Here is a 12,943-nt window from a genome sequence, read left to right as displayed (position 1 = left end):
ACTTGATAACTCCGTGTCTCCATGTATAGGAGTGCGCCTGGACCGGGTACGAGGCGGGAGACAGAAATACAAAAGATTCCCAGAAGCAGATGGTGTCATCCAAGGAGCACAAAGTCAGCTCAGCCGCAAGAAGCCGAGTAAGTGCCTGGAGGTTCGTGGCCCCAAAATGTGTGTCTGATATAGAGAAGATTGGAGGTGGGGAGACGTCTCATATGGAGAAGACTGGAGTGGTTGGACATCAGATATATTGAGGAGATAGGGGGTGGGGGGACATCTCTTATGGAGAAGATTGGGGGTGATCGGACATCAGATATATTGAGGAGATTGGGGGTGGGGTAACGTTTCATATGGAGAAGCTTGGGGATAGTAGATGACAGATATGGAGACGATTGGGGATGGGGGGACGTCTCATATAGAGAAAATTGGAGGTGGGGGACGTCTCATATGGAGAAGTTTGGGGGTGGCTGGACATCAGATATTTTGAGGAGATAGAGGTGGAGAGACTTCTCATGGAGAAGATTTGGGGGTAGTTGGGCATCAGATATATTAAGGAGATTGAGGGTAGGGACATCTCATATGAAGAAGCTTGGGGATGGGAGATGACAGATATGGAGAAGATTGGGGGTAGGGGGATGTCTAATTTGGAAAAGATTGGGTGTGGTTGGACATTAGACATATTGAGGAGATACAGCAGGACGTGGGGGGACGTCTATTATAGAGAAGATTGGGGGTGGGGGACGTCTCTTATAGAGAAGCTTGGGGATGGGGGACGACAGATATAGAGAAGATTGGGTGTGGGGAACATCTCATATGGAGAAGATTGGGGGTGGGGGACGTCTCATATGGAGAAGCTTGGGGATGGGAGATGACGGATATGGAGAAGGTTGGGGGGACATTGTATATGGAGATTAGGGGAGGAAGGACGTCTGATATGGAGAAGATTGGAGGTGGAGAGACATCTCATGGAGAAGATTGGGGATGATAGATATGGGTAAGATTGGGGGTGGGGGGACGCTGTATATGGAAAAGATAGAAGGGTGGGGAGACATTAGATATAGAGAAGATAGAGGTTGGGGGAACCAGAGGCTCTCTACAGGACAGCAGCCAAGACATCGTAGCTCCTTCACGAGGGACACGGATTTGTCATTTTGCAGGATGCCAGCTTAGTGGACCACGGCCCCAGCTGGAAGAATGCAGATTTTCTCCATTGACCATCAATGACCCATGGATACGCTGGTGAAAGCCAGCAATGGGACGCGCCGGTTGCCTGGCTCCCTGGAGATATTTGGAGAAGCCAGGTTATGACCCTCCGGTCAGCTCTGCTTGTACCTGAATGGACTGTCATCTTACTAAGCTTGTTGTTACCTTCTCTGTGTGAGCCACAGGTTTTGTAGTCGGCCATGGAATCTCTGAAGTAACAGCTGCTCTTATCCCAGCGAGTTAGCGGAAGGGTGAGACTCTGTAATATGCACCATCTTGGGTATTTGGCTGGGACTGTTCTATGTGTTATTTGCCTGTTTATGGTTCAGTAAAGTATGGCCACACTGATTTACCCTCACCCTGTGTTGTCTGAGTAGCGTTACGCCCACGTTAAAAGGAGAGCGGACATTCAGTGAGATGATCCCTGGTCCATGCGGTTTTGGCTAGCACAGGGTTCCCCAACTCCAATCCTGAAGGCCCACCAACAGATCGTTTTCAGGATTTCCATAGTATTGCTCAGGTGATAATTGCATCACCTGTGCAATACAAAGGAAATTCTGAAAGCATGATCTGTTGGTGGGCCTTGAGGACTGGAGGTGGGGAACCCTGGGCTAGCAGACAGGTGTGACCACTGATCTCCCGTGTCTCCACAAAAGCATCTGCACCGATGTCCAAATTTTTTTTTCATGTTGGATCCAGGGCCGGATGAAGTAGGTCTGAGCAGAATTCAGACCCTTGTCAGCAGACGTTATCCCCTAGGGTGGAGGTGATCCTGATGAGACTCTGATACCAGAAGCGCACGCGGACTGTACTGTGGTGTCAGGGCAGGAAGAGAAGGAGGGTGAGTCTCGGGCAAGGAGTGAGAGAACATAGAGGATAATGATGAGGTTGTGGATCCCACTTGGTGTGAACCCAGAGGCACACAGCAGAAGACTATGAGGTAACATTGCGTCTTGCCGCATAGAGACGTAGTGATGCAACCATGACAAGCACTGCATCCTAAGTCACAACTGTGGCTTTAGCCAGCGTCGGATACAAGTCTGCGGACGTGGTGAAAATCACACGGAGTGGGCACAGATGAAGAACATCTGCATCCTTCTGCACAGTTTTGAAATGGCTACTAAGATGGTTAGTACTGATGATGCCATCACTAGCATCACTATTCCACTCAACTACATGCTGGAGCACACTTTGAATAGTCAATGCGAGGAGGTAGTCCCAGAGGAAGAGGTGAGAGCAGAGGAAGATGTGGAAGGGATAACAATATCTCTAAGTTCTGTACTATCATCTCACAGGTGGGTGCCATGGGAGGGTGGATTACAGCGATGGAGAGGGCTCATGGTACCAAACTTTAGTTAACGTGCAGGAGCTGAGGAACAAATTGGGTAGGAAAAGATTATGAACGCGCAACGGTCAGGAGATAAAGAGGATAATGATCCACTCTCTGTTGTCTGTGGTTGGAGGAAGCAACCTTGAGTGTTATCCCGTCAGCAACACACCATGGACTTGGACCTCAATGAAGTACCCGATACATAAACATCTTCTTGCTGCACTATCTTTAACATGATGCTCGGATAGGGTTAGAAATAATGCTGACTACTGGATTGCTCCTCTGTTAGATCTACAGTTCAATAGTATATTTTGCCATACGTATCCCCTCCTGGAAATGGCCGTGCGTGCTGGAATATCTAAACACGCTTGTATTAAAAGTGGTTTTCCCCAAGACAGCAGTGAGGCACCACGTGTGCATCGCAGCTCTAGACTTCCAATCCTGACAATGTCAAGACGTCATCACAAAAACATTAGCCGCAGCAGCAGTGTAAGTGACAAGCAATTTCTGTGAGTCATTTCACACATTTTTTAGACCAGCCAGTGCACCAGCAGAACAGAGTACAAGTCTGACACATGAGCAACTGGAGAAGATGGTGCAGGAGTATCTGGAGCTCAATATCAATGCCATCAAGAGGCATTTGGACCCTTTTGCATTTTGGTCTTCAAAAATGTAGAGTGGCTTGAGCTCGCCTGTCACGCCTTGGAGGTTTTGTCAGAACAGTGTTATCTCAGAACGTGTTTTCAGCGTTGCTGGCAGTGTACTGATGGATAAGCACCTCCCGTTGTCCCCTCAAAGTGTAAACCGCCTAACTTTTGAAATGAACAAGCCATGGCTCTCCAATGACTTTTGCATGGTATGGGTTTTAGTGTCATGTATTGATCTCGCGTTATTGCAGTCTGTGCCATCTTTGTGGCTTCTGTGCCTCCTGTTGCTACTGCACAATTTTTTAAAATGTGTAGACTCCAAGTTCGGTCTTCATATGGTGGGTTGCCTGTAGTAGGTGTGTCAGAGGCCTATTAAACTGTTTCTATTCTATGGAAATTGATGGCACTTTAGTGGTGTGTCACAATTAATTTTTTGAAATGTGGAGACTCCAGGTTCACTCTCCGTCTGGTGTGTTGCCTGTAGAAGTAGGGCTCCCAGACAGGCAGGCCTGCGTGTACTTTCACTCAACTACCTGTGTTACTGTCCTTACTTTTTTCTACCAATATTACTGTATGAAACTGAGGTTTGTGCCTTCTGAGTGTGGCTGGGAGAAAAAAATATTTGAGCTGTTGCATGATGTATTAAGGCTCTCTTATGCACCAGGTCTTCATTGAAACTTCAATTCTAAGCTGTAAATGCTGGGCCAGACCCTGATACCTCATGCATGGCCAATGGCTGACTGCTGCTGTGCAATTAGCAAATTTCTACTGTGGCTTAATTGATGCCGGTTTTCATGGTGTCTGACCCTAATTTTAGCTGTTGGGCAAGCTTTTTGTAACCCCTTAAGATGCTGTATATACAGGTGCATCTCACAAAATTAGAATGTTATCAAACATTTTAGAGCACTTCATACTTCCCTCTGCAGACAAGCTTATTAGAGATGGAAATTTTATTCTCCAGCAGGACTTGGCACTTGTCCACACTGCCAAAAGTACCAATACCTGGTTTAAAAACAACAGTATCACTGTGCTTGAATGGCCAGCAAACTCGCCTGACCTTAACCCCATAGATGGGGTATTGTCAAGAAGAAGATGAGACACCAGACCCAACAATGCATACAAGCTGAATGCTGCTGTCAATGCAACCTGGGCTTCCATAACACCTCAGCAGTGCCACAGGCTGATCACCTCCATGCCATGCCGCATTGATGCAGTAATTGATGCCTGTCACGATCCATTTTCGGATCTGTGGCAGAGTCTGGATTCTCCTATACGAACCTTTTTCCTTCTGGCCTCGGGGGGTTAATATGGAGTTTTGCCCCCAGTGGCCGCTGGTGTTACTACAACTGTAGTTGGTCGGCTGCTGGGTTTTGCCCCCGGTGGCCACTGGTGTTACTACATGTTTAATTAGTCAGCAGGTAGTGACCTCCCCCCTCCTTCCTACAAAAGGTCGTCAGCTGCTGCTGCTCCCTGTTGGACGACTGGTGATTCACTAACCAACCTTTGAGAAGAGAGGAGCTATTTGGACCAGTGCTGTTGCAGCTTATCTGGAGCCTTGGTGTTTCTGCTGGAAGCTGTGTTCGGGTGCCGTACTCTGCTGCTCAGGAGCATTGGCAGCAGAGAAAGCCAAGTTGTCTGTTTTTCCCTGTCTGTTGTTTTCCCTGGTGTAATACTAGTACAGCGGTGAGGACCAGTGGTACAGGTGCAGGGCAAGTGAGGGACTGAGGTATCCTGGTCGGCGACAGGTTGAAAGAACCTGTATAGGGAACGTAAGGAGAGTTCAGGGCACTTCCTTAAGGAATTGCAGGAGGTGTCCACTTCCCCGTTCCCTATTATAGGGCCCACCGTTGTAATTGTTTCCCCGGTGTCCCCTTGTCTTGCGGTTTTGTGATCGACCGATCGTCGGGTCGCGTCATGCAGAGCCAGACATACCGTGACAATACCGTGACAATGCCAAAGTAGCCCCGACCAAGTATTGAGTGCATTTACTGAATATACATTTCAGTTGACCAACATTTCGGATTTTAAAATAATTTTTTCAAGCTGGTGTTGTAAAGTATTCTAGTGTACTGAGATAATGACTTTTGGGTTTTCATTGGCTGTAAGCCATAATCATCAACATTAACAGAAATAAACACGTGAAATAGATCACTCTGTAATGACTCTATATAATATAGGAGTTTCACTTTTTGTATTGAAGAACTGAAATAAATTAACTTTTTGATGATATTCTAATTTTGTGAGATGCACCTGTATGTTTGGTTTTGCTTCCCATTGAATTTAATGGGGTTCGAGTACTACGTTCGTTGAATTGTTTGGCGAACATTGAGACGTTCGGCAAACCGAACCGAACCTTGAAAGGTTCGCTTATCTCTAAAAGGAATGACAGCTATGGAGAAGATTGGGGTTGGGGCAACCTATTATATGGAAAAGATAGGGAATGGGGAGAAGTCGGATATGAAGAAGATTGGGGGTGTGGGTTTGTCAGATATCAAGAATATTAAGGGTCTGTGAACATCCAAGATACCTGGGAGTGGGTGTAAGATGTAGAGTGAATATCATCTATCTGCTTTCTTTGCTTCCAGATTCGGGGACTTCAGTTGTATCACAGCTTCTGGTGGCAGAACCAGAGAAGATTTACGCCATGCTGGACCCCAGTCTTCCCGATACTGATATCAAGGCTCTCAGCACCCTTTGTGATCTTGCTGACCGAGAACTGGTGTTGACCATTGGGTGGGCGAAACATATTCCTGGTTAGCCTGTACTACCTCTTCTCTACAATACGCCGCCTTCTGTCTCTGAGCACCATGCTCTTTACAATCCGCTCCCTAATCCTCTGACCACCCTCGCTTGTACAGTTTGCCCATCTTGTCTCTGACCTCCCTCCTCTCTACAGTCTGCCCCCTCTTGTCTCTGTCCTCCCTCCCCTCTACATTCTTCACCCTCCTGTTTTTGATTGGCCTCCCCTCTAGAGTCTGCCTCCTTCTGTCTCTGATTGGCCTCCCCTCTAGAGTCTGCCTCCTCCTGTCTCTGACTGGCCTCTCCTCTACAGTCTGCCACTCTAGTCTCTACAGTCTGTTTCTCTTGTCTCTGACCGGCATCCCCTCTACAGTCTGCCTCCTCCGGTCTCTGACCAGCCTCTCCTCTACACAGTCTGCTCCTCCTGTCTTTGATCTGCCTCCGAGCCTCTATAGTCTGCACCCTCCTGTTTCTGATCGGCCTTCCCTCTATAGTCCGTCTCCTCCTGCCTCTGAGTGCCCTCCCCTCTACAGTCTGCCACTCTAGTCTCTGACCGCCCTCCCCTCTACAGTCTGCCCCTCTTGTCTCTGATCGGCCTCCCCTCTACAGTCTGCCCCTCTTGTCTCTGATCGGCCTCCCCTCTACAGTCTGCCCCTCTTGTCTCTGATCGGCCTCCCCTCTACAGTCTGCCACTCTTGTCTCTGATCAGCCTCCCCTCTACACTCAGCCCCCTCCTGTCTCAGACCGATCTCCTGTCTACAGTCTGCCCCCTCCTTTCTCTTACTGACCTCCCTTCTACAGTCTGCCCCTCCTTTCTCTTACTGACCTCCCTTCTACAGTCTGCCCCTCCTGTCTCTTATCTCCCTCCTCTCTACAATTTCCCCCCTCTTGTCTCTAACCGACCTCCTCTCTAATGTCCCCCCTCCTGTCTCTGACCACTTTCCCCTCTACAGTACGCCTCTCTTGTCTCTGACCCCCCCTCCTCTCTAATGTCCTCCTCCTATCTCTGACCGCCCTTCCCTCTACAGTTCCCCCTCCTGTCTGACCACTTTTCTCTCTCCAGTACACCCTCTTGTCTCTAATGTCCCCCCTCCTGTCTCTGACCACTTTCCCCTCTACAGTACGCCTCTTGTCTCTGACCCCCCCCTCCTCTCTAATGTCCTCCTCCTATCTCTGACCGCCCTTCCCTCTACAGTTCCCCCTCCTGTCTGACCACTTTTCTCTCTCCAGTACACCCTCTTGTCTCTAATGTCCCCCCTCCTATCTCTGACCACCGTCCCCTCTACAGTGCCCTACTCCTGTGTCTGACAGCCCTTCCCTCTACAGTATGCTCCTCTTATCTCTGACTGCTCTCCTCTCTAATGTCCTCCTCTTGTCTCTGACCACCCTCCCCTCTACAGTCCTCTTTCCTGTCTCTGACCACCCTCTACAGTCCCACCTCCTATCTCTCACCGACCACCCCTCTACAGTCCCCTTTACTGTCTCTGACTGCCTTCCCCCTCCTGTCTCTGACCACTCTACAGTCCACCCTCCTGTCTCTGACCGCCTTCCCCTCTACATTGACCCCATCCTGTCTGACCGCCCTCCCCTCTACAGTGCCCCCCTCCTGTCTCTGACCTATGCCCTCTTTTCCAGGCTTCTCCTCCCTCTCGCTGGCAGATCAAATGAGTTTACTCCAGGGGGCGTGGATGGAGATCCTGCTGCTGGGTGTGGTCTATCGGTCCCTCCCATTTGGCGATCAACTGGTATATGCAGAGGATTATGTCATTGATGAGCTGCGGTCTCGGGTCTGTGGACTCCGTTCTCTCTATCTCTGCATGCAGCGTCTCGTTCACAGATATCGCAGCCTCCACCTAGACCAGGAAGAGTACGTCACCCTAAAAGCGCTGGTACTCACCAATGCTGGTAAGGGGTCTTCTGGTATTCCTGAGCCCAACACTTTTCTGCGCCATCTCCCTTTGCCAGAGCTGTGCCACGGCTGCTATTTGTGGCGCACTCCACTTCCTCCATCTTTTTTCTCCTAGATTCTCTGCACATAGAGGACGCACAGAGTGTGCAGAGACTGCAGGACCTTCTCCAAGCAGCCCTGCATGAACATGATGCCACTCATCACCAGGACGAGCCGCGGAGAGCCGGGCAGCTCCTCCTCACCCTCCCGCTGCTGCGCCAGACATCCAGCAAAGTGGTCCTGCACTTCCACGGGGTGCGGGCGCAGGGTGCAGTGCCCATGCACAAATTGTTCCTGGAAATGCTTGAGGCAAAGTGTGATCTACAAGTGTGGCACCCACAGTAGACCAGCCGACACCTGCACACCCACCCATACACAAGACGGGTAACGGGTACAGTGATCCACCACTATATAGAAACCAGGGGTAATAGGCACAGATCAAAAACGGGGTGTAACGGGCACAGAGACCACCCCCTCTACACAAAACGGGGCGTAATGGGCACAAAGACCACCTCCTCTACACAAGACAGGGAGTAACGGGCACAGAGACCACCTCCTGTACACAAAACGGGGTAACGGCCACAGTGATCCACCACTGTACAAAAAACAGGAATAAAGGACACAGAGATCAAAAACAGCATAATAGGCACAGAGAAGATCCCCTCTACACAAGACAGGGTGTAACTGGCACAGAGATCACCTGTACACAAGATAGGGTGTGGGGGAACAAAGGCCACACCCTGTACACAGGACGGGGCGTAATGGGCACAGAGACCACCCCCTGTACACAAAACGGGGTGTAACAGGCACAGAGACCGCCCCCTGTAAACAAAACGGGGCCTAACAGGCACATAGATGAAAAACAGGTAATAACAGGGTGTAATGGGCACATGTGTGATCACCACCTATACAGAAGATGGGGCATAATGGACAATTGTACAGAACAAGGGGCATTATCGGCAGCAAATACTGTCTATAAATGGACTATACATCAGGGCTTCTCATTTCCCGGCCTCAGCAGAAAAGCCTGTCACACGACCAGTGGGAGGAAAGACAGCACGGGAGGGGAAGGATGAATGTCTGTATATAGTGTGTAATAAACAGATGAAAAGTTTCTGCAGTGTTTATATGTCATACAACTTCACATGGCAAAGATTCCCCTATTGGTGACTGCACTCAGGATCTTATCATGTACCTCTGTATACAGGGAGCTCCCCCTAGTGGTGGCTGCAGACAGAATCTTATCATTTATCTCTATACAGGGAGCTCCCCTAGTGGTGACTGCAGACAGGATCTTATCATGTATCTCTATATACAGGGAGCTCCCCCTAGTGGTGTCTGCAGACAGGATCTTATCATGTATCTCTGTATACAGGAAACTCCCCCTAGTGGTGGCTACATACAGGATCTTATAATGTATCTCTCCATACAGGGAGCTCCTCCTAGTGGTGACTGCAGACAGAATCTTATCTTGGATCTATGTATACAGGGAACTCCCCCTGGTGGTGACTGCACCAGCGATATGACGTGGTCAGGATTGCTGGTGCATCGCTAAGTGGTCACTAGTGAGCTGCCACACAGGCAGATCTCACCAGCGACATCGCCGGGGTCGGGGGTCGCTACTTACCTGTCAGACGAGGCAATCCTGACGTCCTCCCGCCCGCGTCTACGCGTCGCTCGTCTCCACAGCAGGAAGCCCCAGCAGGAAGCTGATGACGAGAAACGGTCCAGGACGTTCTCGCGCGATCAGCGATAACCAGCGGGGGAGTGGTCGGAGGTAAGTATCAGACATAGCGATATCGCTAGCAATATCGCTATAACGTCACAAAAACCAGTGACGTTATAGCGATATTGCTAGCGATATCGCTTAGTGTGACAGGCCCTCTAGTGGTGGCTGCAGACAGAATATTATCATGTAGCTCTGTATACAGGGAGCTCCCCCTAGTGGTGCCTGCAGACAGAATCTTATCATGTACCTTTGCATACAGGGAGCTCCCTCTAGTGGTGGCTGCACTTAGGATCTTATAATGTATCTTTGTATACAGGGAGCGCCCCCTAGTGGTGCCTGCAGACAGAATCTTATCATGTATCTTTGTATACAGGGAGCTCCCCCTAGTGGTGGCTGCAGACAGGATATTATCATGTATCTCTGTATACAGGGAGCTCCCCCTAGTGGTGGCTGCACACAGGATCTTATCATGTATTTCTGTATACAGGGAGCTCCCCCTAGTGGTGGCTGCAGATACATGATAATATTCTATCTCTGCATATAGGGAGTTCCCCCTAGTGGTGACTGCAGGCAGAATCTTATCATGCATCTCTGTATACAGGGAGCTCCCCCTAGTGGTGACTGCAGACAGAATATTATCATGTATCTCTGTATACAGGAAGCTCCCTCTCGTTCAGTCTGCAGACACAATTTTATGTACAGTACTCAGCATAAATAAGTACATCTACTATGAAAATTAAGATTTTAATTCATATATCCCAGAACAGGTTTCAAATTTTTGACAATTCTGAGATTCATAGAACCTTTTTCCCAATAACATGACAGTAAGGTTAGTAATATAACTTTCATTACAAAATCTTCAGTTTTACTCAACTATTTGCTAAAACTGAGTACACCCTCTTCAAACGTCCAGGAGCCATCCAGCTTTGCAGCGCTGGGGTGTGGGGTTCAATCCCCACCATGTTCACCATATGCATGTGTGGCACCCCTGAGGCTCAGTCGCCACAGAGGTACTGCACCTTCTCCTAAGGTGTAGTGCCCCACCATCCAGGTAAGGTGGGAACTCCTTTCCACGCTCCAACACTCGCACCCCACACAACAAGGTAGTTCTGCACAACCACATTGCGCTCAGTAGCAGAGCACCTCTGGTGGTTCCCTGCTTGGAACACTGGATGTGCTGGGAGGTGGGTGGAGTTTAGATACATAAAAGAGTGGGAAAGTGTAGGATGGGAGTTCAGTCAGTGAGTGAGGTTCAGTCTGACAGAAGGTCAGTCGGGAAAGAAGCCACTCAGGAAGAGTGGGGATCCCTGGAAGAAGGGATGGAGAAAGGAGTGCTGCAGCTGCCTCAGTGATCTGAGCCAGCTGGCACGAGAAAGGAAAAGAAGGAGAAAGACGTAAAACTGCAACCTAAGCTTCCATAAAAGAGAAGGATCAGTACGGAATGAAGGAGTAGGAGAACAGAGAGGAGACGTGGGATGGAAGAGGAACCCTACCTATAGGTTCTCAGCGCAAGGCCGGGGCCCGGTCCCTGAGGTTGTGTGGACACTTATGGTTCTGCAGCAGACACCGGTGGAGTAGTTGGCTGTAAATGCACTATTCCCATCTAAGACTTGGGGCACAACAGCAACACGGATAGAGAGCCGGGACTCAGGAGTAGAGAGTCCCCGAGAGGCTACAGCTGTCTGCCGTATGAGTAGAGTTCTTGGGAACATCTGACAAGAAGAACTTCAGAGTACCACGGTACTGGAGCTCTTCACACCTTAAGGCGCAATAGAGGAGTCGTTCAGTCAAGGTACATGTTAGCGGAGTGTTGGAGAGGAGCTTTCCATCTGGCCTGGAGGTTGGCTGAGTCTCTGACCCGGAGGACACGGCCCGGAAGCAGGCACCCTTGTGTACCACGGACTGTGAGTAAAGCCTTGGAACTACAAGCCTCGGTGTCCTCCATTCATTCTTGCGCCAACCCGCTCAGCATTACTACATCTGGGTATCATCCTTTATGCTGCCTGCGCCTTCCCACCACCATTACAACTACACTGCCCTGGGTCATCAGCCCTGCCTGTGGAGGGCTATACCATCACTGCTGCATCACACCATCTGTCCCAGAGGATCTGTCTGCAGTGTCGGCTTAACACCTCCCTTGCCGAGCACCACAGGTGGCGTCACGAACTATTCACCATTAACTACATATATCGCCATTGACTTTGGTGCCCAGGGCCACGGTCCGGGTCACCGCTGCTGTGACACGTTCCCCTGACATCGGCCCGGTACCGAGTACCCCACAGCCCTGGGAGGGCGACCCACATGAAGTCTGTATGTCCCCCCCCCCCCCACACCCCAGAGACATACTGATTGGCCGTTTATACTGTGACCCCCCAATATCTTGTTCTGTATAATATATCTGAGCTTCAAGAGATTTACTAGTTTGGACTTAATATAAATCCAAACTAGTAAATCCCTACCAGCTCTGATATATTATAAAGAAAAAGATATGGGGAGTCACTGTATAAATGGCCATTCAGTATCTCTCTGGGGTGTAAGAGGGACCCCAACCACAGGTAACATACAGACTCTGTGCAGACGGTGTCCATGGTGGGGATAGAGCACAGGACCCCACCGCTGCAGCGCACCAGAGAATCCTCTGAGCCACCAAGCTGCTGATTCTTTCAGTCTTGCTGATATCTATCTCCATCTACCCTTCATCTTGCATTGATAAGCTAGATGTGACCACAGTGGTTAGCACTTTACTCATTGCATTGCTGGAGTCCTAGGATTATATTCACAGGACATTTGCAGGTTCTCCTGGTGTGGGCTTCCACTTTCTACTGTGGGGAAAATTGTGGGAATCCTATTGTTTAAGTCAAACAGGTCGCCCACTCCTACGTGATTGTCATCCCATTGACTGGAAATGACAGACTCTAATTTCACCTTTATTTTGTAAATATACCCTGCCTGTGACAGGTGATATCCGGAAGTGAATGAAAGAAGCAATAAAATCATTCTTTATTAATATAAAAATAAAATCAGAAAATGTGCTCAGCAGGAACTCATATGGTTTTAATATAACATCCTCTTGCCATCATGTCAGTCTAAGGACCGATTCATCAAGAGCGGTGATATTCTCGCTGGTGTTGATGATTGGAGGCACCTCATGTATTGGGGGTTTATCCACATGTACTGGAGGCGCCTCCTCATGTATCAGGGACCTCAACTCATGTATCGGGGGTGCTTCCTCATGTATCGGGGACGACTCCTCATGTATCGGGGACCTCACCTCATGTATCGGGGGTGCTTCCTCATGTATCAGGGTGCTTCCTCATGTATCGGGGACCTCACCTCATGTATAGAGGTGT

At 49.4% G+C, this 12,943-nt stretch overlaps 1 protein-coding gene across 1 annotated transcript in view; it reads left to right on the top strand.

Moving 5' to 3' along the window:
• The window catches only part of ESRRB (estrogen related receptor beta), a 29,924-nt gene extending 20,946 nt beyond the window's left edge, over nucleotides 1-8,978 (top strand). The window contains exons 4-7 of the mRNA XM_073587592.1: nucleotides 30-137; nucleotides 5,763-5,930; nucleotides 7,552-7,821; nucleotides 7,941-8,978. Coding sequence (XP_073443693.1) covers nucleotides 30-137; nucleotides 5,763-5,930; nucleotides 7,552-7,821; nucleotides 7,941-8,209 — 815 coding nt within the window. The 3' untranslated portion in view covers nucleotides 8,210-8,978. The remainder of the gene's footprint in view (nucleotides 1-29; nucleotides 138-5,762; nucleotides 5,931-7,551; nucleotides 7,822-7,940) is intronic.
• The last annotated feature ends 3,965 nt before the right edge of the window (nucleotides 8,979-12,943 follow it).

Source organism: Dendrobates tinctorius, unplaced genomic scaffold, assembly GCF_039654945.1.
Source record: "Dendrobates tinctorius isolate UK_male_01 unplaced genomic scaffold, ASM3965494v1 ptg000010l, whole genome shotgun sequence".
NCBI lineage: Eukaryota > Metazoa > Chordata > Amphibia > Anura > Dendrobatidae > Dendrobates > Dendrobates tinctorius.
This window is presented reverse-complemented; position numbering and strand designations above follow the sequence as displayed.